Source organism: Lethenteron reissneri, chromosome 66 (assembly GCF_015708825.2).
Source record: "Lethenteron reissneri isolate LAM-NWPU_2019-01 chromosome 66, ASM1570882v1, whole genome shotgun sequence".
Classification (NCBI taxonomy): Eukaryota; Metazoa; Chordata; class Hyperoartia; order Petromyzontiformes; family Petromyzontidae; genus Lethenteron; species Lethenteron reissneri.
The window spans coordinates 5,858,840-5,881,369 of NC_083844.1; the positions used below are offsets into that span (position 1 = coordinate 5,858,840).

The window sequence follows — 22,530 nt, forward strand, 5'->3', positions numbered from 1 at the left end:
ACAGGATGGTGGTGACAGGGACGACCAGTCAAGACCATAAGGTTTTCCCAGCGGCCACTCTCCTCAGGCGAGTGCGAACACCTCGGCCACCCGGCTGGACTCATTCATCTCATGCTCACCCATTCACGCATCTCATAGGATGGAGGGCATGTCGCTCGTTCCTGTAGCCGGTCTGGCCCTATGGTTGGACACGGTCACAAAGTGGCGTCGGTTAGCCAGGAGGGTAGTGGCAGCCACGGCCGGGACGTCAGTGCTGGTAGGCTCAGTAGCAGGGGTTAGCATTTGCATGCTGGTCGACACAGGTACGTTGGCCACCATCATATCCCTGTGCATATTCTACCTATTACCAGAGGAACAGTGTCATCTTAAGAGCCGGTTAAGGCTAGATACATAGCCGCAAATGGGGGAAGCATGGGAATCATTGGTCAAGTGGTAGTACCGGTCCGCATTGGGGAGCTGGAGATACGGGGACCAGTACTGGTCTCCAGTATATTGTCAGTGCCCTGTTTGCTGGGCAGGGATTTATTAGGTCGCATGCCTCTATGCATCCTGACGGAGGAAGGCTGTATGGAAACTGTCGGGTGGGACATTGTATTTTTTGCATCTGGACGAAGGGGGAAGGGAAATCCCACAGGTTCAGGCACTGGTGTGAACCACGGTCCCAATTCCGCTGGGTGCTCAGATCCTGGTGCCTTTGTGCTACCGGACACCACGTGTCACTTCCTGGACGAAACTGCCACTCGTAGTGTCCGCGGTGCCGTCAGTAGTGGGGCGCCATTGCTTTGGTTGAGGCTGACATGATTGTCCGTAATAATCAGCTGGCACCCCAAGGACGGTTTTTGTACATGTCAGCCCTATGATTTCGTGGCCTGAGGCACGAGGTGTGAATAGCACGCTGGTGGGTGAGCTGTCTGCCAGAGTAGAAGATGCATCCTGGGTAGATGAGATCCTAGAGCAGAACGCTGATCTGTCAGAGAAAGGAAGCAGGGGAGTTCAGGGAATTGCTGTACGATTTCACCGATGTGTTCAGCAAAGGTCCCTACGATGTAGGCTGTACTACATTAATGGAACACCACATCGATATGGGAGATGCGCTGCCCGTTCGATAGAATGCCTATAGGATGAGTCCTACAGAGAAGATGTATGTTCAACGGGCTATGCAGGAGATGTTGCAGGCAGACATTATATCACCATCAACGAGTCCGTGGGGGGCACCAGTCGTGTTGGTTGAGAAATCCAACGGCACCCTGCAGTTTTGCGTCAACTTCAGACGCCTGAACAAGGTCACCTTGGCTGAAGCTTACCCGCTCCCTAACATTGACGATTCGTTAGATGTGCTCGCGGGATTCCTGCCAAAAGGAGGGGGACAGTGGAGTGGGAACAGTGAAAGGGGGAGGAGCAGGCAAGGAGACATAAGATGGGGGCTGAGGGGTGCGGGGGAGAGAGCTGACGGAAAACAGATTGAGAAGGCTGGGGATGAGTGTGGACAGTACTACCGGAGGAGGCACCATAGGACCCGGTGGCTGACCCACTGGCTGGACTAAACACCAAACGGGGAGAACAGGTGGCAGGACGGGCACGCCGGCTGGGGCCGTCGAGAAATTCATGGCTGAGGGAGGCGATTGGGAGGTGCTTGTCTTCCAATTCGAGGCTGCCTTCCACGCTCTCGAATGGTCAGATGAAGAGGCACTATGAGCGCTGCCATCCGTTCTTGATGACGATGCCCTCGCTTTTTACACCACCCTTCCCGTGTGCAGCAAGACCACGCTACAGGTGACCTACGAGGCTTTGGGGGAGATCTACTTTCCAGCTGAGGGCGCCGTTAGATGGTTCCAGGACCGCCAGTGGAGGATTAGAGAGTCCCCTGTAGCTGACAGGGGTGTGCTGCTCTTGTTGACGAGGGCGTTCCCTCGCCTGGCCAACGAGGCGCTCGAGAACCTCGTGGTCCAGTATCTCATTGCCTATGCTTCCCGTGCCGGCGTTGAAATGTCGGTGGTGACGCCTGACAAACGTACCTCACTGTGGGCCGATGGGATCCTACAAGCCCATGAATAGGTCATGGGCTAGGCGCTACCAGTGGGCCAGGTGGCTGATATGGCCGGGGGGAGCAGATGGCCCGTTACTGCGGCGCTATCAGAGCCAGCGATGCAAATTGCTGGGCCTGCACCATCACCGCATGCTTTTTTACGTCGCAGCTCTGAACGGACCTCCAGCAGCTGAGCTGGAGCCATTGCTGTGGGAGGTCTATGCGGCGATCTGGAGGCTGATGAATTAGAGGGACCAGGGGTACAGCCAGCAACCACGCCGCTGGCAGCCACCTCTACAACACCGGGCCGAGCCGCCCCGACAACTGGCCCCATGGGTCTGCCACTGGGGATTTCGTCAGGGCCAGGGGTTGCATCGGGGCCGGGGGTTGAGTCATGGCGAGAGATCGCGTCGGGGCTGGGGTTCGCGTTGGGGCCAGGGGTCGCATCAGAGCCAGGGATCACGCCGGGGCCGGGGATCGCGTCCGGGGCTTGGCATCGCGTTGGGGCTGGGGATCGCGTTGGGGCCAGGGGTCGCATTGGAGCCGGGGATCGTGTCGCGACCGGAAGTGGTGTCGCGGTCGGACGTGATGCCACGGTGAGAAGTGACATCATGGGCGGAAGTGTCGTCACGACCAGAAGTGACATCGCGATCGGAAGTGACATCGCTGCGCGAGGTGATGTCACTATTTACCAGCAATGCCGGTGGGTTGCCAGGGGCAACAGCCCCGAGGCTGAGGCAGCACACGCAATCGCCGGTGCGCCGTGGAGATGTCTTGTGCCCTCCCTCACCCTCGCAATGCAGCAGAGAGAGATGGGAATGGAAGGGGCACATCACAAAGGGGGCCCACGCCCCCACAATCAACGAGGTTGTAGAGGGGGAGGGCTCATAGGAAGGCCCACATCCCAACCCCCACTCCCCAACTACAATGGGGGACCGCCGCACACCCCATGGGGAACCCATCCCACGTAACAAGGGCGCATTCACCCTGCTTCAACACACCCCAAGGGAAGGAACCACATCTTTGGCCATCCCCTGTCACCTCACAATACACCACAGAATAGTGAGACGTCGCCTGGTCAGTGGCCGGACTCAGCCACACAACGGAAGAAGCTGGCATGGCAGTTGGTAGCGGCCGCATTGGGAACCTCGGTTCTGGTCGGTGCAATTGCAGGAGTGCCGGCACGCATCCTGGTTGACACTGTGGCATTGGTCACGATCATCTCGAGCACCATGCACGAGATGCTGCAGATAAAAATTTGCATTTAGTCCCCATCAAGACGGCATTCGTCAGGGTAAATAGAGGGAGTATGGGCTTCCTGGGCCAGGTTGAACCCCCAATACAGATTGGGCAGCTTTCAGTAGCATGACCCATCTTTGCCTCTGCAATGCTGCCCGTGCCCTGCCTGTTGGGGACGGACTGAGGCAAATGCCAATAAAAAATCTATCTGGCCAACGGACGGGTAGAAGTCCAGGGATCACATCTCCATTTCCTGAAGGCGGAGGGGGCTGGCCGCGGGGTACCCTACGTGTAGGCTCTGGTCAGTGAGTGTATCTCCATTCTCCCAGCAGCCCAGATGCTGATACAGCTGCGATATCGGTCCTCCCTCATGACAGCCCGGCTGAACTCACCCATCCTGGTGTCTCCGGCACCAGCCGCCACGAATCGCCGCGCACTGGCAGGGGCCGAGACTATTGTCCAGGGGAACCAGCATCTGTTCATTCAAGTGCTGAACACCTCGAATAGAGCAGCAACGGTGCAGGTGGGAACGGTTCTAGCCCACGTTAGTCCCTTGCCAGTAGGAGTCCCTGGAATGGGGCCAGAGCTCGTGGGAAGCATCAGCCAGTCCGAGGACAGAGAAGACGAATCGTGGATGGACCAGTTGGCGGTGCCTGAGCCTGATTTGCCGCCCCATCAGAAGCACCAGCTGCACTCATTACTGTAGGAGTTCTCCGACGTGTTCAGCCGGGGACTGCTCGACCTAGGATGCACGCATCTGCTGCAGCACCACATCAACACGGGGGACGCTGCACCCCTGTGCCAAAACACATAAAATGAGCCCAATGGAAAAAGGGCACATTCAACAAGTGGTGCAGGAGATGCTGCGTCACGCTTGCTGATACATATCCCCTACCATGTATCAATGACTCACTTGATGCACTGGCAGGAGCTTAAAATTTCAGTACTCTGGATTTATCATCCAGTTTCTGGCAGGTCCCACTGGACGTGGACTCCCGGCCCAAAACAGTGTTCCGGACACCACAGGGCCTATTCCAATTCAACTGCCTGCCTATGGGCCGTTCCAGCATTAGTGGAGTTGGCCTTAGCAGGCCTCCAATGGGATATGTGCCTACTCTACCTGGACGATGTCATTGTTTTCAGCCAATCATTCGATGAACACATTGGCCAATTGCGTCAGGTATTCCTGCGGTTCTGGAATGCGAACTTGAAGCTCAATCCGTCAAAGTGCCACCTCATGCGGTCGTCGGTATACTACTTGGGCCATGTCGTCAGTGAATCTGGAGTGGGTACAGATTCAGAAAAGACGGCCTGCATGAGGGTCTGGGCCATTCCCAAAACGGTTCCAGAGGTATGCAGGTTTGTGGGCTTCGTGTCCTAATAATGCTGGTTCGTACCCAACTTTGCAAACATTGCGAAGCCCTTGCATTTGTTGACGGCTAGGAATCAGAGATTATATTGGGAACCCCTTGAGGAAGAGGCATTCCAGCAGCCGCGCTCGCGTCTGACGGACGCATCACCCTTGGCCTTTCCGGATTTTGGCCTCCCCTTTATCCTGGACACGGATACCAGCGATGTAGGCATCAGCAGTGTCTTGTTGCAAATCCAGCACAGTCGGGAGGTAGTTATTGCCTATGATAGTCACGTGCTGTCACCAGCAGTGCAGCAGTACAGCGTCACATATAAGGAGCTCTTGGTGGTCGTCCACTTCGTGCAACAATTTCAACCCTACCTGTATGGTCACAAATTTACGGTCCACACTGACCACGTAGCCTTGCAGCAGTATTCACTCCACATCGACCAGCCTCTGGGCCGGCTGGCCGAGTGCATAGAGTGCCTACAAGAGTACAGGTACCAGGTGGTGCATCGCAAAGGGGCAAGAAATGCCAACGCGCACAGATTGTCCCGGCTGGCGCCCCAGAGCCCTTGTGCATGCGCCACAGGCGTGGCACACTGTAAAGAAGGGATGTTGGAGGGAATGGTCATCACTCCCGTACACACAGCAGAGGGTGCACAGGGTGAGGTCCAGCTGACCGACAATGACCTGGGGCTAACCTTGGATGATTGGAGGCGTCTACAGCAAGAGGAGCCCCCCCCCCCGCGAGAGCTACATGCCTCAGCAAACGGAAGGGGGGAGGAGCATGTCATATGGGAGGACTTCCTCATGTGGTTGGATCTGGCAGGACGCCAGCGATGCCTGGTGGTTCCGGAGTCGCTGCATCAACAATTGATCATGGACGTACACTGCCACCAGCTGCCACACCTGGCTGGGTGGAAGACACTGTCCACATTATAGGGTCGGTACTTCTGGCCAGGCATGACCGCTGACGTGCTCTGATGGGTCGCAAACAGCGTAAAATGCGCGTGGCAAAGCCACCACCCCAGGTAATCCGGGCGCCCCTGCAGCCCATCACGGTGACCTGGGTCAACAAATTGGTCACGTTAAACATCCTGGGACCATTGCCGGTCACACCATGGGGAACTAAATACCTGTTGGTTGGATTCGAGTACTGCACGAGGTGGCCGATGGCGTGAGACCTCCCGGACCAAACAGCACAGAATATCGCTGATGCCTTTGTTGGGGGCTATGTTCTTGATAAGGGGGTGCACGCCAGAGCGGTTGCTCACGAATCAAGGCAGGAATTTCTCCTCACAGCTGCTAAAAGACGTCTACTCTATCCCAACATCTCCGTAGCATGGTGGAGTGGATTAACCGCATAATAGCGGCCACACTGTCCCAAGTGGTGAACAAGAACCACTCCGATTGGGACCTTCACATCCCGTCAGGCTTAGCGGCATACAGGGTGGCCCCACATTTAGCGACAGGGTTCTTGCCATATTTCCTGATATACGGATGAGACCCCATCCCATCTATTCAGGTGCTGCTGATGGACATTCCCATGAGGGCCGACGCATGGCCAAAGACACTAAAGGCCTCCCTCATTTATTTGAGGGAGGCCCGCCAAGCGGCCGACAGTCAAAGAAGCAATGTACAGATACGGGAGAGGACAGTGATAGCCAATCACTTTAAAGTCGGGGACCAGGCATGGCGATACTGTCCTCAGGTGCCGGTCGGCCTCTCACCAAAACTGCACCGACCCTGGAAAGGGCCGGTCAAGGTCATTAAAGGATTCCGACCTCAGGGCGTCCAGGTCCAACTGAGTAAGCGACAATGGTTTGTGGACCCCACCCACCTTAAGCCATACATCTCTCCACCACGATCGCCTCCATCATCCTCCGCTGAGGCAACGCCATCATCACCGCTATCACTGCCATCATCATCACCCTTACCCAGGTCAAGGTCGCTGGCCACTACTCGCTGACCTACGGGGGGTTCGGTGCCCGGTATTCCCTTATCACCTACAGCGCCCCATGTGAGGCCTGACGGAGAGGAAGCATGACCGGTGATCACGGGGGTTAGAGAGATGGCAGCACGGGACAGGTGTTGCAGGAGGTGTGTGACATGTTATGTGTCAAGAAGGTGCAGACTTCCCAATACCACCCGCAAAGGGATCGCATGGTTGAGCGCTTTAACAGCACGATCTCGGGAATGTTATGCCACTTGGTGACTACTCAGCAGATGGACTGGGTTTGCACATTCCCGGGGTTCTGACGACATATCTTTCAGTCCTGCACGCATCCACGAGGTATTCGCCATTCTTTTTTATGTATGGGCGAAAGCGTAACCCTCCGATAGAGGCTTAGCTGAACCCCATTCCATCACGAGCAGGCGATTGGCCGGCCTCGTTTCTCCACTTCCTGGAATATTTGCGCGAGGATTTAAAGGCGGCTTTAGCGGCTTCCGCTGCGGCGCCGGCGATGAACGAACGTCTGTGGGCTAAGGTAGCAACAGTAGTCCTGTTTGCAGTCAGTGATCTGGCCTGGCTGCAATGCCCACTGGTGCCAATACTCACCTCCGTGAAGCTGCATCGACCATGGCAGGACCCTGTCACTAAAGTGCAAGTGCTCCGACCCCAGTGTGTCCGCATTGAGTTGGGTAAACGTCGGTGGTATGTCCACCCCTCTAGACTGGACGTGCCACCCTCGCATGCACCCTCATGTTCCCCACCTTCATCGTCACTCCGGCTGGGTGATAATTAAGAGGTTGGCACACTGGCGGATGGCAGATCGTTTGATTGATGGACTGGCTCCTGCTCCTATAGGAAAACGAGTGACCGGCGCGCCTGCTCAGGCTCCTGCAACAGAAGCAGCCGGGGATGCGACTATAGCCCCGAACAGTGACCCATCCAAGGCTGGGGGTCCGTGCACCCACTCTCAGTCACGCCGTCTTGCCGCAGCATGAGTCCAAGACATTCCTGGGACTTGCTTGTGTTCGGTTGTGGCCATGGATCCTGGCCATTATCGGTGACAGAGGCGACTCACGACCTGACAGGGGGGGGGGACAGTCGCGAAAGTTGTTTTCCTTTCCCCCTGTGCGTTGCACTGCTGTGAATATTTTTTTCTCCTCGATTGTGGCCTGTTATCACTGCACACGGTTAGTTACACGTGCATTCGGGAACTACACCAGGTTGTGTTTTGTTCATCTAGGCAGGGAATTATCCGAGCCGATGATGGCTCCTTCTGAACAGAAGGCGGGGGGGAGGGGGTGTAATGTAGAGGATGTTCGGGATATCCTCCCATACAAACACTACGCTGTCGCCTCGACAGACCTGGTCTTCAGCTGAGGACGGCTGCCCGTGTTGTGGCCGAAACGTCGTGAGAATTTTTTTATTATGTTTTATTTTTATTATTTTATTACTTCCCTTCTACGTGACTTTACCGAAAGAACCAAGAAGATGAATCCCTGCAGTCACGAAAGTTTTAATTCGAAATTTAACCGCCTCTATGGGGAGGGATTCCACATAACTTTGAGATTCTTCAACAAGCTCCGTGATAAGAAGGCTCAGCTAATCGAGTCTCTCACCTTTCTGAAGAGATGCAGCGACTCTAATGTAATACTAAACGCATTTACACTAACATCTGCTGCTGTAACTTCCAACCCAGCTTAAATAGACGCCCCAAGCGTGGTGGTGTTTTCTTTTAGACGCTGTCGCCTCGACAGACCGGGTCTTCAGCTGAGGACGGCTGCTTGTGTTGTGGCCGAAACGTCGTGAGAATTATTTTATTATGTTTTATTTTTATTATTTTATTACTCCCCTTCTACGTTACTTTACCGAAAGAACCAAGAAGATAAACACTACACAACCACGGGTTAAGAATCAGGGGTCACAGGAGCACTGCCGTGCACGACATACAATCCGATGATTGAGTGGAGGACACTCTGATCGGATTGGTGCGAGAAGGATTATACAAGGGCTGGAAAACCCGAGAAGGGGATTGGCGGAAAAGTGGGGAGGCGGGCTATTAAAGGTGTAGGGGTTATTACGGGGGAGAAGGGCGGACATAAAACACATGGTGTCTGCACCCACACACGGGTGTCTATATCCACATCCGCATCCGTTAACCACTGGGGGGCAATGGAGGCTCTGTGATCCCCCATAACCCCGCCCCTCGGAGGGAATTCCTATAAAAGGCGGGGAGCCAGAGAGCTCGGGGCCAGTGTGGAAGAAGCTTACCAGTGAAGTCTGAAGACCGGCAGAATAGGCCCTGGGACTCTCCTGTCTCGCTGCCCTTGTCAGGGCCGAGCTGGGCAAGCCAGTGGCGCGGCCCCAAGAGCTTCCGGACCTCTGCTCTTGTAAGAGCAAGGCCGGGTTAGCTGGGTGCCGGGATCCGTGCTTTGCCAGGGCCGGATCAGACAGCCTCCCATAGCACTGTTAGTGGAGGACTTGGTACAGGACAGGGGGAATAGTGCTAGGGGTGTTTCCCCATCTAGTACGGGTGAAGGGGCCGTTACCCCTTCAAGTATTGTACCGCCCATGAGTTTAATAAAAGAGTGTACCTCGACTCCGTCGTCAGTCTCCCTGGAACTCACTACAAAGGGAACGGAGTTGGAGAGTTCGGGTTCGTTTTTGATGATGAGTGGAAGTGTGGTGTGAGTTGGCGTTGAAAATTAAGATCCTTCTTAACCAGCTCAAGTCTCCTCTTCACGATTATAAATCACATTCATTTAAACATATAGCCTCATATCAATCTATTGCTGGATGAGGGCCTCCCCATACTGCATCGTTTGTTTCACTATACTTCACCATACTGGTCAGTGCGGGTTTCTCAACTATAAACTATTGTCCTTTTACCATGTAAGGCCCACTGAGCTATATAGCTCTTGTTCAAAAGCAACTTGGAAAACACAAATAATAACTCAACGAATTGGCTTATCATCATAATGTGGAAACGTATAGCACCAGCCAAATACTCTAAACGTTTGATGTTGTTTGTAAATGTGGAGGGTAAAACAACAGGGAGAGAGACGCAAACTCCAAATATACAGCAGGCATCAGGGTCGGGATCGAACCCCCCGACCTCCTGCATACCAGGCAAGGTAGTTAACATTTCGCCACCACGAGATGAGCAAGAGCATCTGGCCCCGTTGCAGAACGCGAAAAAACACTAAGGATGTGGTGATTCGAGGTCACTTTGAGGTGGAGAGGTCCCCCCTCTTGACCTACCATCACCGCTTCTGCTTTAAGAGCTAAATTATTAATTATTTGTTAAAGTCCTGGGCACAGGGATGGTGTTCGTCTGTGTATAGTCAGATATTATCAGTGTGCCCAACGTTCAAATGAACTAAAGCATTACCCTCTGATGCCTACCCCATAGTCACGTGGGTGGTCTCTAATCCAAGCACTAGCCAGGGCTCAACACCTGCTTAGCTTCGTTAACTGACCAATATCGACCACAGCGTAATTACAGTCACGGGCACTGTGACGATACGAACAAGTGCAACAGTCACAATTTGGTGCTCGCTTCATTTGAATTCGATGAACACGATCGTGGCACGACAAGCAATGCACAAAAGGCGCTATATCGCTGACATAGTAAAAACTTACTTCTCTGGTTCGCATCGTTTCCCCGGAAAACGTTGTTGGTTATATTCGCAGGAAATGGTCCTCCGGCGAATTGTATTTGTCCCTTGTTCTCGATGAAAAGATTTCCGTCTATCGACATGTAGCTTGAAGATGTTATTAAACAAGCTTGGTCCCTTGTAATTGCATTGTTTTGAATGACGTTATTTACAAGTGACAGATGGTTGTCGTTGTATATGCTTAACCCGTAGAAGCTATTGTTTGTGAATAGGTTGTCTTCCAGCACAGCAATTACACTGCCTCTCAAGTATAAGCCAATGGCATTGCCAGAGATCAATGAATTCTTGACGAGGAAGGAAATGGTTCCGTATCCATGAACGTACATTCCATAATTTCTTTGCTGGCTGATCTGGCAATTGATCACATTCAAGCTTGAGGGTGAATTCACGAAGTAGAAGATCCCGATTGCATTTTGTTTGAAATTACACTCAGCCACTGACATCGAAGCCATGTTTGTTAAATAAACACCAGCATTGGCGTTGTCTATCACCGAAACAGAAAACAGGTGAAAATCCCCGTTTCTGGCAGATATTTTGATTCCATCATTGGAATTCGTCACTCTGGTGTTGTTAATTATGACGGTGTGATCAACATTACTCGGGTCTTCAAATTGTAGTCCGGTTACAGCTTTGTGGATCCTTACTTCATCAATATCCACATTTGAGCTTTGGGCAGTCACGCACACGGAGCAACTCACGAACTCCGCATGTCTGATTGTCGACTTTTTGTTGGGAGCGTCGGCTGGAGGATTCAAAGACGCAAACAAAAAATAAAAATGGTTAAGTTAAAAGGCTGTATAAAAAACCCAGGTCGACGTGTTTGCAAAATAATATAAATCGATAATGTTCTTACAAAGTGCTTAATTATGAAAATGCAGATAGCAACATCGCCCCCCCCCCCCTTTAGTAATATAATTAATTCATATTCGCAGCTGCTACACATCTTTAAGTGACTGCTTATTTTATACAGTATTCACTATCCATAATAGAGGTGTGTTTGGGTTAGATCGCATATTTTTCAATATGTCGTTCAACCCGCCACTACCCGACACAGCCAATTATTAAGGTGCAAATTCGTTACCAAATGGGACCTTTTTGGCCAGTACCAAAGTATGAAAAAATAATAATAGATTTCACCCTTTCTTGTAATAAAACAGGTGTTAGTATGTTAAAACACCAAATATAAACTTTTTGCACTTAATCATGTTTGCATTAACCTGTGGTGAACATGGCAAACAAACATGATCTGATAATATATGTGTAGTGGGTATTGTTAGCGTCATATGCCGTAACCACTACTGACCGGGTGTAGCACCAGCCGTGAGTCAACAGGTGGCAACAGCGAGTCCGAAATATACTAAGTAACGCCGTTAGGCCAGGAAACCCAAGAGGGTGGATTGGGAATCGGAGGTACACACCCCAGGCCCCCAGTGGGGGCTGGGGGATTTACGCAACAGTCCAGGTCCTAGAGAGTGGGCGTGGCCAGGGGTGGAGTGACCCTGGGAACCTGTATATAAGGCGGAACCCTGAACAGGATTGCTAGTCGTCATCAAGCCAAAGACCCGAAGAGCCAGCCTAGAATAGCACCCTGGGAACCCCCGGACCCGAAGTCCTTGTCAGGGCTGAGGACTGCTTGGGCCAGTGGTCGGACCCGAGGATCTTGGCGGGTTGGGTCAGGCTAGCTCCCTTAGTTTCCCCTGGCCGAGGGCTTTTGTAGTGGTATATAAGTGAGAGTCGGCCCAGTGGGTTAGGGTTACCCTGTGTGGACTTTGTTAATTGTTATCGTATTATTTACAAATAAAGGTGTTGCCTCAGTGAAGACTGAGTCTCCATCAGTACCCACTACATATGCATTGTCTTTGAATTGATTGATCTACACCAGAGACAGCCTTCTTGAGGGCCTATTCTTACCAGTGTCAGACCAGAGAACGCCAAAAGGTGAACAGTACAAAGACAATGCATTTTTCTGTCAAAAAGCGAGTTTATAGCAGCTACAAATCTGACTTTTATGGTCAGTATCAAAGTATAAAAAATAAGAATACTGTGTTGTCTTTGTACTGTTCGCCTTTTGGCGTTCTCTAGTCTGACACTGCTAAAACTAGGCCCTAAAGAAGGGTGTCTCTGGTGTAGACCAATCTGTTTCAAATACAATTCTCAGAGCATGTTTTGTTTGCATGTTTACGACAAATACGTGTGGATAATGAAGACATGATTCCTTGCAAAAGGTTTCTATTTGATGTTTGAACAAATAACAACATTTTGCACAACAACATTTACAATTCGAGTACTATTTGAACTATCTTGCAATGTATTAAGTGTGCATATACGACTTGGCTTTGCATTGCCAGTAAACAAAAATAAGTTATCCCTTATTGAAGAAGCTACCAGGAGGTTGGAGATGAAACGTCAGACAAGATGCGTGAGACCACACGGTAAAAAAAAATTGGAGAGCCATTAAATACGTGTTGGCTATTAAAATCAAGCATGTAGATAAATTTACTAACATGACCAATATGTCTTTGTCTTCGTATTGATTTAACAGGAATAGTCAATATTGATTTGAAGCTTTCGTGACTGCAGGAATCCATACTCTTTGGTTATTTCGGTAAAGTAACGTATATATACAATAAAATAACTGCTCTCTCGCTGGTTCAGCAGTACCACTGCCGGATTGTATTTGTTCCACCTGAGGACGACCGCTTGTGTTGCGATCGAAATTCCATGATTTATTGAATTTTATACCTACGTGACTTTACCGACGGAACCAAAGAGTATAGGAATAGTCACCTTTACATTTCAAGCCACACAACAAGATGCCACATGATTACATCATCTGCGTGGAAGGCACGCATCGAGGCAAATATTTTGCTCCAGGTTTCAGGTAGGCATTGGCCCATATGTGGCTACTTTTGCATCGGAATATCCATAGGGTTATTGTTTGCCCCGTTTCAGACATACATACATACAGAGATAATGCATTGACGTGTTTCAACGTTTGTTGTAAAACTTAATAACACACGACTGGCGTGCCCTTGTAGTGTTTTAAATGTAAAATTTGCTGCACATGCGCTTACAGAAGCACAAAACATATGGATCACAGTCAATTCACACATTTTTAGCAGTGCGTGAAAAGGGATTGAACATTACATATTTACAATTTTAAAATGTGGATTTTTAACAACTATTTCAGATTTTTTTAGGGGGATTTCTGCACGATTCACATGTTATTGGTATAATTGTGTTTAACACGTCGGCTTTCGCGACCAATATTATTCATAATAAAGGTTTTTGGGTTAGGTCGCGTAAGAATAGATGAGTCGTAACCCTCCACCACCCGACACAGCCAGCAAGGATTGTCACGTAAACAAAACGTGCCAATTAGTGAGTATCAATTAGTTACTACTTTTTGGCACGTTTTGTTTACATGACAAACCTTAAATGGCTGTGTCTTGTGGTGGAGGGTTACGACACATTTATACTTACGATATCTAACCCAAAAACACTTATTATAAATTATTATCGAACGTGTCTTGCGACAATCAAAGTGACATCACGCTGCCAGATCAATCCGAAACAAACTAAACACAAGAATAATCCATATTTTTATACGTAAGCCAGTTTAAAAAAAATAAAATCGCAAATGCATGGCTTCCTATGTACGAACATTCTTACTTTATTGCAATTGGATTGGAAATGACATCTTACCATTGATGACGATGCCATACCATTGCCCACTTGTTAATGGAATCCCAGATGGACCAAAGTTCACCAGAAGTCCAGGCTGCCCATTGACAAACAGTTCACCTGCCAAATAAACAATAACATAATAAAATAATCATTAATACATTCCTTAATTGTTTTTCCCTTCTGCACAATTTATCTTGATTGTGCTGTTGGTGTCACACCGCGAGAGAAAGAATCCACTCAGAACTCTTGCAGAACGGTTCAACCTTTCGTGTTGGAGAATGTCCAGTGAAGTGGACACCATGGAGCTACCCTTGAGTCATCTTAAAGGCACGTCTGGTCCACAAAGCGGGGGGCAAGACTTTCCCATCTGCCTTTCCATTGAGCGTGATACTCGATTCATTGCTCAGTTTCTGATTCGGCTATGTAATGATCTGGCCAAATATCGGTCGTAATACCTTCTACCATGCCTAAATAGGCCAAATAGTTGTCATGTGTACAATTTTTTTTACGTGCCAATTATTGTTCCAGATTGTTTACAAGTTTAAAGATTCGCCACACCAACATTGAGCATTTAGATACGACGTTGCACATGAAACCATGCACACGTATCTTATGCAAGTTAGTTATCTGCTATGAATGTCCATGTAATGATTAAACACTAAGTTGAGATATCGTTTGTGGCCAGTTTTTTTTCTCAAATAAGAAGCTAATAGCTCAGTGGGCTTTGCCTGGTAATTTTTATGTATTAGTTATTTGTTTACCTTTTATTATACCTTTCACTTCTATCGCGTGTGTCTATTGTTGTTGTAACTTTCTGACCCCGTGCCCCTACTGGACAACTGTGAAAAGGAGCTTCATAGCTCATCGTATTCTGAATAGCTCAGTGGGCTTTACCTGATAAATATAATAAAGTGTATCCATAAGAGAGTTTTTGGGTTAGATCACGTAAATATAAATGTGTGTCGTTAAACCCGCCACCACCACCCGACATGCCCAATAAGTAAGTGTTGTCACTAAACAAAACGTGACAATTAATTACAAGTTCAGAACTAACCGGTTGTGTGCTGGGGAGTAAACCCACAACATTTACAAATAAGAGTTTAGTTTTGTGTGGATGATTTGTTTACCTTTCCTATGCTTTTCCCTGCTATAGTGTTTTTGTATTGTTTGTTGTTGTAACTTTCTGAACCGCCCCTTTATAGCTCATCAGATTCCTTCTGCAGTATAAATACTGATCCTGATTTTGAGGTGAAGCTTTAGGAGGGTCAGAATAAAATCCAGGATGTGAAAGTAAAGTGTCACCTGAGCCGGCTTCTTCAATACATTACAGGAACAACCAATCAGATGCAAACTAGATATATTAACCATTACTAATGAATGCGTTACATTTTTCTTCCAGTTTAACTGGGCCAATCATGAAGGGAGTCTGCACGAGTTGTCCAAGACAAACATGAAACTAAAAACTTTATTTTTTATCAGATGTAAGGCCCACGGAGCTTACATAGCTCAACGAACCAAGAATATGGCTGATCAATCATCACGTGGAAGTGTATAGCAGCAGCCAAATACTAGAAATGCATAATGTTGATTCTAAATGTGGAGGGAACAACCAGAAGAGGGCCCAGAGAAAAATCCACACAACCACGGGAGAGAGAGACAGACATGCAAACTTCAAATATACAACAGGCATCGTGAGGGTCGGGATCGAACCCATGACCTCTCTTGCATAACAGGCGAGGAGGCTAACATCTCCTAGCCAGTGTCCCAGGTCCCCATTTGCTTTAATAATAAAAAAACATTTATATAGCGCTTTTTTATCAAGGATCTCAAAGCGCCATACAGCACACAAAAGCAGGAGCAGACACTCAGCATGAAAAATATATTATTATGAATATAAAAGCAAAAACAATTTCTAAATGAATTGAAAGTTTTAAGATGCATTTTCTAAAAATGTCCACAGACTCTAGAGAGATCCCTGATATATCGTGGAAGAGCATTCCATAGCCTGGGGGCTATAAGGAATAAAATCTCGATCACCCATAGACAGAAGCCTCGACCTGGAAATGCAGAGAGATCTGCATCTCCAGATCTTAGGGACCTTGAGGGGACATATGGGTGCAGCATGTCAATGATGCAGGCCTGGGGCAAGGTGATTCACTGCTTTGTAGGTTAACAATAGGATTTCAAACTGGATGCTAAGTGAAAACTGGAAGCCAGTGCAGGGAAGCCAACACGATGCGGAGAAGGTGGTCTGGTTAACATCCTAGCAGCCGCTTTCTGAACATGCTGCTTCGTCTCCCCCCTTGTCCCATCACTCCCGAAGCAACTTACAGCACTGTTAAAGTTGTAATGGATCAGTGTTCTCGCATTTCTTGAATTGAGCAAAATTATGAGATCCAAAGCAGAACAATTTTTGTATCATCTGAACTTTCGTACCTATTTGGGATATATGTGTAGTGCTCGACTCGACACGACAGCTTCTTGTCTTTCCTCTTTCACTTTATTTCGCGTATTTCGATCAACACTCCTCCATCCAACATCGCTCAACGTTCTTCCAGCTAACACCGATCCACGGTTCTCCTCCGCACTCTCCGCTCGCTCACCGCATTCCGCCGGCCTCACTTGCTCCCCATCACTCCTCCGTCGACTCTCCTCTCCACTCTCTCCGCCACAGTTCGGCTGCTCTTTATCAGCTCCGCCATCCCGCTCTTGTAACTACATCAGCTTCTCTTCCCACATTCCAGCCGCTTTCTTCTGGCTTCGACGTCTCACTGCTAACCTACACTTCTCCACTGCTACCCTACACTTCTCCACTGCTACCCTACACTGCTATTAGCTCTGCTGCTTCGACTCCTCCACCCTCTGTCTCCTCCCAGGCGCGAACTCCCGTCTCCTCCAAAAACCCTTATCTTTATCCCCGAGCCAATGAATCCCTAATTAATCTGGGGCATCCCCCGCGACGCCACTCACCCCCAGCCCCCGCTGTCACCTGGCATGTTTTTTTCCCGACAATGCGGCGCCACTCTGCGACAACAACACCCTCTCGGCCAATCAGCGCCCTGCGTCCTTAATTACTCCCTGCCACCTGCTATAATCTTCAGACAGCGCGGCCCCACATCTCAACAACAACGACCAGCCAATCAGCGCCCCGTGTCCTTATTTGCTCCCAATGTACGCAGCATGCGCGCACATCGACCTCAGCGCGTGATGTGTACTTTCAGGCACTACATCCAGTAATCGACTTACAAACACCCTTACTTACCAACGCCCGTACTTACAAACGCCCGTGCTTACCAACGCCCATATTTACCAATGCCCATAATTACAAAGGCTCGTCCTTTTGAACACCTGTACTTCTGAATGCCCGCACTTACGATCAGATTGCCTGCACTTACAAACGCCTGCACTCATGGACGCCCATACTTACAAACGCCCTACTTACCAAGGTCCGTACTTACAAACGCTCGTACTTTCCAACATCTGTACGCCCGTACTTACGAACCAGCTTCCATGAAATAAAATAACATTGACTTAAAAAGCGAACCCGCACTCGAAAATTGAACCGCGGAACTATTTTATTCAAAGTAGCAATACTGTGGGAGATGGTAACTAGTTTAACAATGGCTTCCCTTTTTGGTGAACTGTCACACATTTCACAATTACCGACCTATGGGCATTAAAACACAGTGGTGTATTATTGTATTGCTGACTTACGCACGGGTCTCAGGAACGAATGGTGTTCGTAAGCCGAGGACGATGTGGATACTTATAAAAATATGGAAACACATCCCCTTGTAGTTTCAGATATGCAGTTTACACACTTGTAAAATATTTCAAAACTCACCCTGTATCGTTAGCCGACTTGCTGGAAATGAGAAAACAACTTTTACTCCAGGCTGTATTGTCAACTTTGCAAACCTTAAACAGGACAAAAACATGAGACGTTTTGATTACGTTTAACTATAAGATATCCAAAATATCTTAAACTTCTTTACATTAGTTTTCATTTTATAGTAGTGTATAGTAGTGTAGTATATAGCAGAGGTGGGACAAAGTCATTGTTATGCAAGTCCAAGTCGAGTCTGAAGTCATCAAATTCATGACTCGAGTCTGACTCGAGTCCAAGTCACATGACTCGAGTCCACACCTCAGAGGTGGGACAAAGTCATTGTTATGCAAGTCCAAGTCGAGTCTGAAGTCATCAAATTCATGACTCGAGTCTGACTCGAGTCCAAGTCACATGACTCGAGTCCACACCTCTGGTATATAGTGTAGTATATAGTGTAGTGTATAGTAGCGTCGTGTATACTAGTGTAGTGTATAGTAATGTAGTGTATAGTTAGTTTAACAAGTAAGCTTTCGCGACTAATTTCATCCATAATAGATGTTTTTTTGGGTTAGATCGCGTAAATATATAAATGTGTCACAGCCAACTAGTAAGGGTTGTCACATAAACAAAACATGCCAATTCGTCACTAGTACAGTACACCGGTGTGTTGGAGAGCCAAGCCACAACATTTACAATCTGAGTATGACGTTTCGCCAGTAATTACAACTAGCTTAATCAGGTGACAGCTAGATTTGTGGAGAAATCCACCTGTTTCGTTCCTTATATAGAGACGTAGATGTGGTGACCACACTTCTGTGCTCTTGTGCAAAGTGGGGAGGGGGGATTAATGAGTCAACGTACATTATGCATGTGCATTATGCGTGCCATTTGATCTTGTCCTTCCTCTCCATTGTGTGTATTAAAATAGCCGTACCAACAGTAATCCCTATTTAAGTATGTTGGCCTGTATAGACATGAATTTCAAAAATGGGTAATGGGTTCAACTGAGTCTCAGACGTAGAATTGGAGGCACATTTATTCAGTTCCAACACACGGGGTAACTTTCTCCTTAACAGAATAACAACCTATGGTGGTGACCACCAGGCTAGCTACACTAGTTACAACATATCTGCTACTACGGACCGAGACCAACAGCTTCGGCCCGGGTTCACTTGTTGGAGACTTGTTGAATGGAGAACTTTAGCGAAGGTTTCTTCCAGGATGAACAACAACCCCGGTCCCTCTTGGGACCCGGCTTATATTCTCCGCGGCATGGCCGGCTCCGCCCTTGGCCACGTCCACCTTCTAGAATCCTTGGGAAGGATCTGGGTCCCAATCACGTGACCACCCCCAGCCGCACTTGGGGCCCCTTTGTATACTTAACTGGTCACGTGTCCTCCCGGGTAATCCAGAGTGCCATGGCCTCGATTAACTTTATCCTTCGGCCGACACTCACACACCCTATCCTGTAGGGTTGGCACTGCTCACAAAACGTGGTGCCATCTAGCGCTATCAATCAGTGCTCACCGGGCCCCTCTAGGGCCGGTACTACACCCACACCATTGTGGTATCTGCAATGTCGTTACACCACACGCCGTGCCTCTCTAGGGCCGGCACTGCACAGGGACATCCCGCGATGTCACTACAAATGTATTATTTGATGATTCACTTCCACACAGCACTAAGTCGGTAGCTATCCGAACGGTTAAACTTATTTTTACTTCTTTCAATTTCGATAGATTATTTAATTAGTCCTGACCAGTAGTAGCTAGTTTTTCACATAACTTCAACTTTATCAAAATCAATTGAGTGTCCTTGTTGGAACAGGTGTTCTCCTACTGCTGGAGTATTTAATATTTATCTGATGAATGATCAGCACGAGACTAAAAGAATGTTGGGAAAACAGGACGAATGATCTTGGGAACTACTTTCTGTATTTAGTTTGTTGTCCCCCCTGCACCTCCAATTAGCATGGTTGGCTACATACGTTGGAAAAGAAGTTCAACATATGTACACACTACGATACACTACACTTCTCTATAAACTACTATACATACCACTATACACTACACTATACATATGTAATACGAGAGTTCACCGCCGATCGCCGATCAATGGGATAGGCTCCGCCGCTTGGGCCATCACCTAATCAGAGGGACGAGCCAGAGATTAGGGGCGGAGCTTAAAGGCTCTGGGGAAGTAACCATCTAGAAGGATCGTGAGGGGGCGTGGCTGTAGGCAGGGCTTGGTGACATAGGCCAGGGGATATAAGGGGAAGCGGAAGAGAGCTCGAGAGCAGTGTGTGGAGTCAGAGAGTGGGACCATGTCGTGCGCCTCCGGAACGCCAGCGGCCACCTGGCGGGCCAGAGGCTTCCTCCCAGCGAGCCACCTGTCAGCGGTGCGCGGGAGCTGGAGAAGCTGTGAGAGAGCTGCCGCGAGCGAAAACCGAACCGCGCGGGAACGAGAGTGCAGCCGTGCAGCCGTGTCGGAGAGAGAGAACGGAGCTGTCCAGCTATGGAAGAGTAATAACCAAGTAAGAAGACACAAGTCCAGATCGTCGTTGCATTGGTTTATTTCAATTGGCGTCAGAAGTGACGCCTGAACTTGGACGAAGCGGTCACTGCAGTGATGTCCAAGCATCTCAAGAAAAAGAACCCACCTGCACCGTCCTCGGACGACGATGATGACCTGCTCAGCCAAGAGTTGGCGGACCCGGTTACCGCGACCGTGGCTGACTCGACCAAGGAACCGGGCAAGGACATCGCCGTGGAGGCGTCTTCTTCTCCGGCTGCGGAGGACGGTTGGCGGCGGCTTGCGGAGCAAATCGATTCTCTCCATACAGTTCGGCTGAACCTCGTCACGCTGGTCGCCTCGTCTACGATGCTGAGACCAGCGCGGGAAATGCCGCCGAGTGGGAATGTGTTGGGGTCCCGTCCTGGGGTCGGTGAAGAACTGGGCCGCCATCGCGCCCACGACGGGCACCACGTGGCGCGAAACCGCCATTTTGGGTGCGGCCGCAAGCACGCGACCCGATGCCGCCATTTTCTCCAAGACGCGTGGCACACGCCCGAGGGAGGCAGCATCGCCCAAGGATAGGGGCGCTTGGCAGAGCAATCGCCTACCCAACATTAAAGAATTCACCGCGGGCGGCGACTGGAATGCGTTTACGTGGTGGTTCGAATCCACTTTCCGTTCAGTGAAGTGGACGGAGGACGAGGCGCTGGAGGCCTTGCCCACATTGCTGGACGATATTTCATTGGCGGTGTTCCGGTTTATTCCCTCCGGGAAGAAGAAAACACTGCGGGATGCATTCGCTGAGATGGCGGAAATCTACGAACCACCGTCTGATGCGCAGAAGAAATTCATGCATCGGCGTCGGGGAGCCAACAAGTCTCCACTCGCGTATTGCGGTGCACTCGTGGCGCTCACAATGGCCGCTTACCCCGACTCTACGGCTGACCTGCTCAACCCTCTGATTCTGACTAAAATGCTGGGGTTGTCTAAGGAAATGGACATCTCACTACCGGTGTGCGGCCACGAACCGCTGACATCCCGATGGGCTACCAGGTGCCTCGACGCAAAGGTTAACTTGCAATCGGTGGAAACAGATGGCCGCCTGGACGGGAGACCCCGCCAAGGATGGGGAATCAGATGGCTGGGTGCCTTCTCGTGTCGTCCGTGTTCCGGATGACGATAGCGATGGAGATCTGGCCGCTGCTGCGCCCCGCTGGGTGCCGCGACGAGGTTCTATGGGGTGTCGGGGGATTGCCCCGACGCCACGTGGATACGCGGTGCCCTGCTTGTTGGGCAGCGACTTCCTTTGTAGGATGCCCGTTAAGATCCTTGTGGATCAGGGCTGTTTGGAACTGCGAGAGGGCCAGAAAATGTTTTTTTTGCCGTCACCGCCGAGTCGCCCGTTGCCGTGCCTTGCCGTGCAGGCTATAACAGACGTCACGGTGGAGGTCCCACCTGGCGCACAAATGCTCATACCCTTACGTTACCAGAAACCGTTGGCGGAAGTTGACATGTCAGTTGGAATTCTGCTGTCCCCGTCTAACTCTGTCGCCAAGAGTTTTTCTCTTGCCGCCGCGCAGACAATCATCCGCGCCGGCCAGGCCCTGTTCTTACAAGTACTGAATGGGGGCCCGGACTGGCGTGGTGGTGCCGGCCGGTGCGGTCTTGGCTCACGCCACCACCGCATTTACGGACTGCGAGGAGAGTGGTCCACACGTTTTGGTGGTGGGGGCACGCCATGATGCTAATTCCGACGATCGGTGGATCGCCGAACTGTGCGTGGAAAATTCGTCGTTATCCGGCCGGCAACGTGACGCTCTGCGAGCGCTGCTGTTGGATTACACCGATGTCTTTAGTAAGAGTGACCTTGACTTGGGTCACACGTCACTCTTATCCCAACACATAGATACCGGGGTATCTATGTGTTGGGATAAGATACGGATGAATTCGCACCGCATGAGTCCCGCTGAGAGGGACCATATGTGGGGGGCGGTGGACGAAATGCTCGCTGCCGACATAATTTCACCATCAAATAGCCTTTGGGGTGCCCCGGTTGTACTTGTTAAGAAGAAAGATGGCGGCCTCCGGTTTTGCGTGGATTTTCGTAGATTGCATAAGGTATCCGTGGCAGATGCGTACCCTCTGCCACGGATGGACGACTCCCTAGATGCCCTGTCGGGAGCGAAAAAAATTTCCACCCTAGATCTCTGCCCCTCGACGAGGCATCGAAGCCTAAGACGGCATTTTGTACGC

General features: G+C 49.8%; 1 protein-coding gene across 5 annotated transcripts in view; it reads right to left on the reverse strand.

Moving 5' to 3' along the window:
• Nucleotides 1-22,530, reverse strand: part of LOC133359837 (uncharacterized) — a 145,523-nt gene that overhangs the window by 90,234 nt on the left and 32,759 nt on the right. For all 5 annotated transcript variants that reach the window (XM_061578387.1, XM_061578386.1, XM_061578384.1 and 2 more), the window contains exons 11-13: nucleotides 17,779-17,852; nucleotides 13,953-14,051; nucleotides 10,213-10,989 (exon numbers count right to left, since the gene is read on the reverse strand). Coding sequence is in view for 4 of the 5 variants with exons in the window: in XM_061578386.1 (XP_061434370.1) it covers nucleotides 10,213-10,989; nucleotides 13,953-14,051; nucleotides 17,779-17,852 (950 nt within the window). In the remaining variant the exon portion in view is untranslated. The remainder of the gene's footprint in view (nucleotides 1-10,212; nucleotides 10,990-13,952; nucleotides 14,052-17,778; nucleotides 17,853-22,530) is intronic.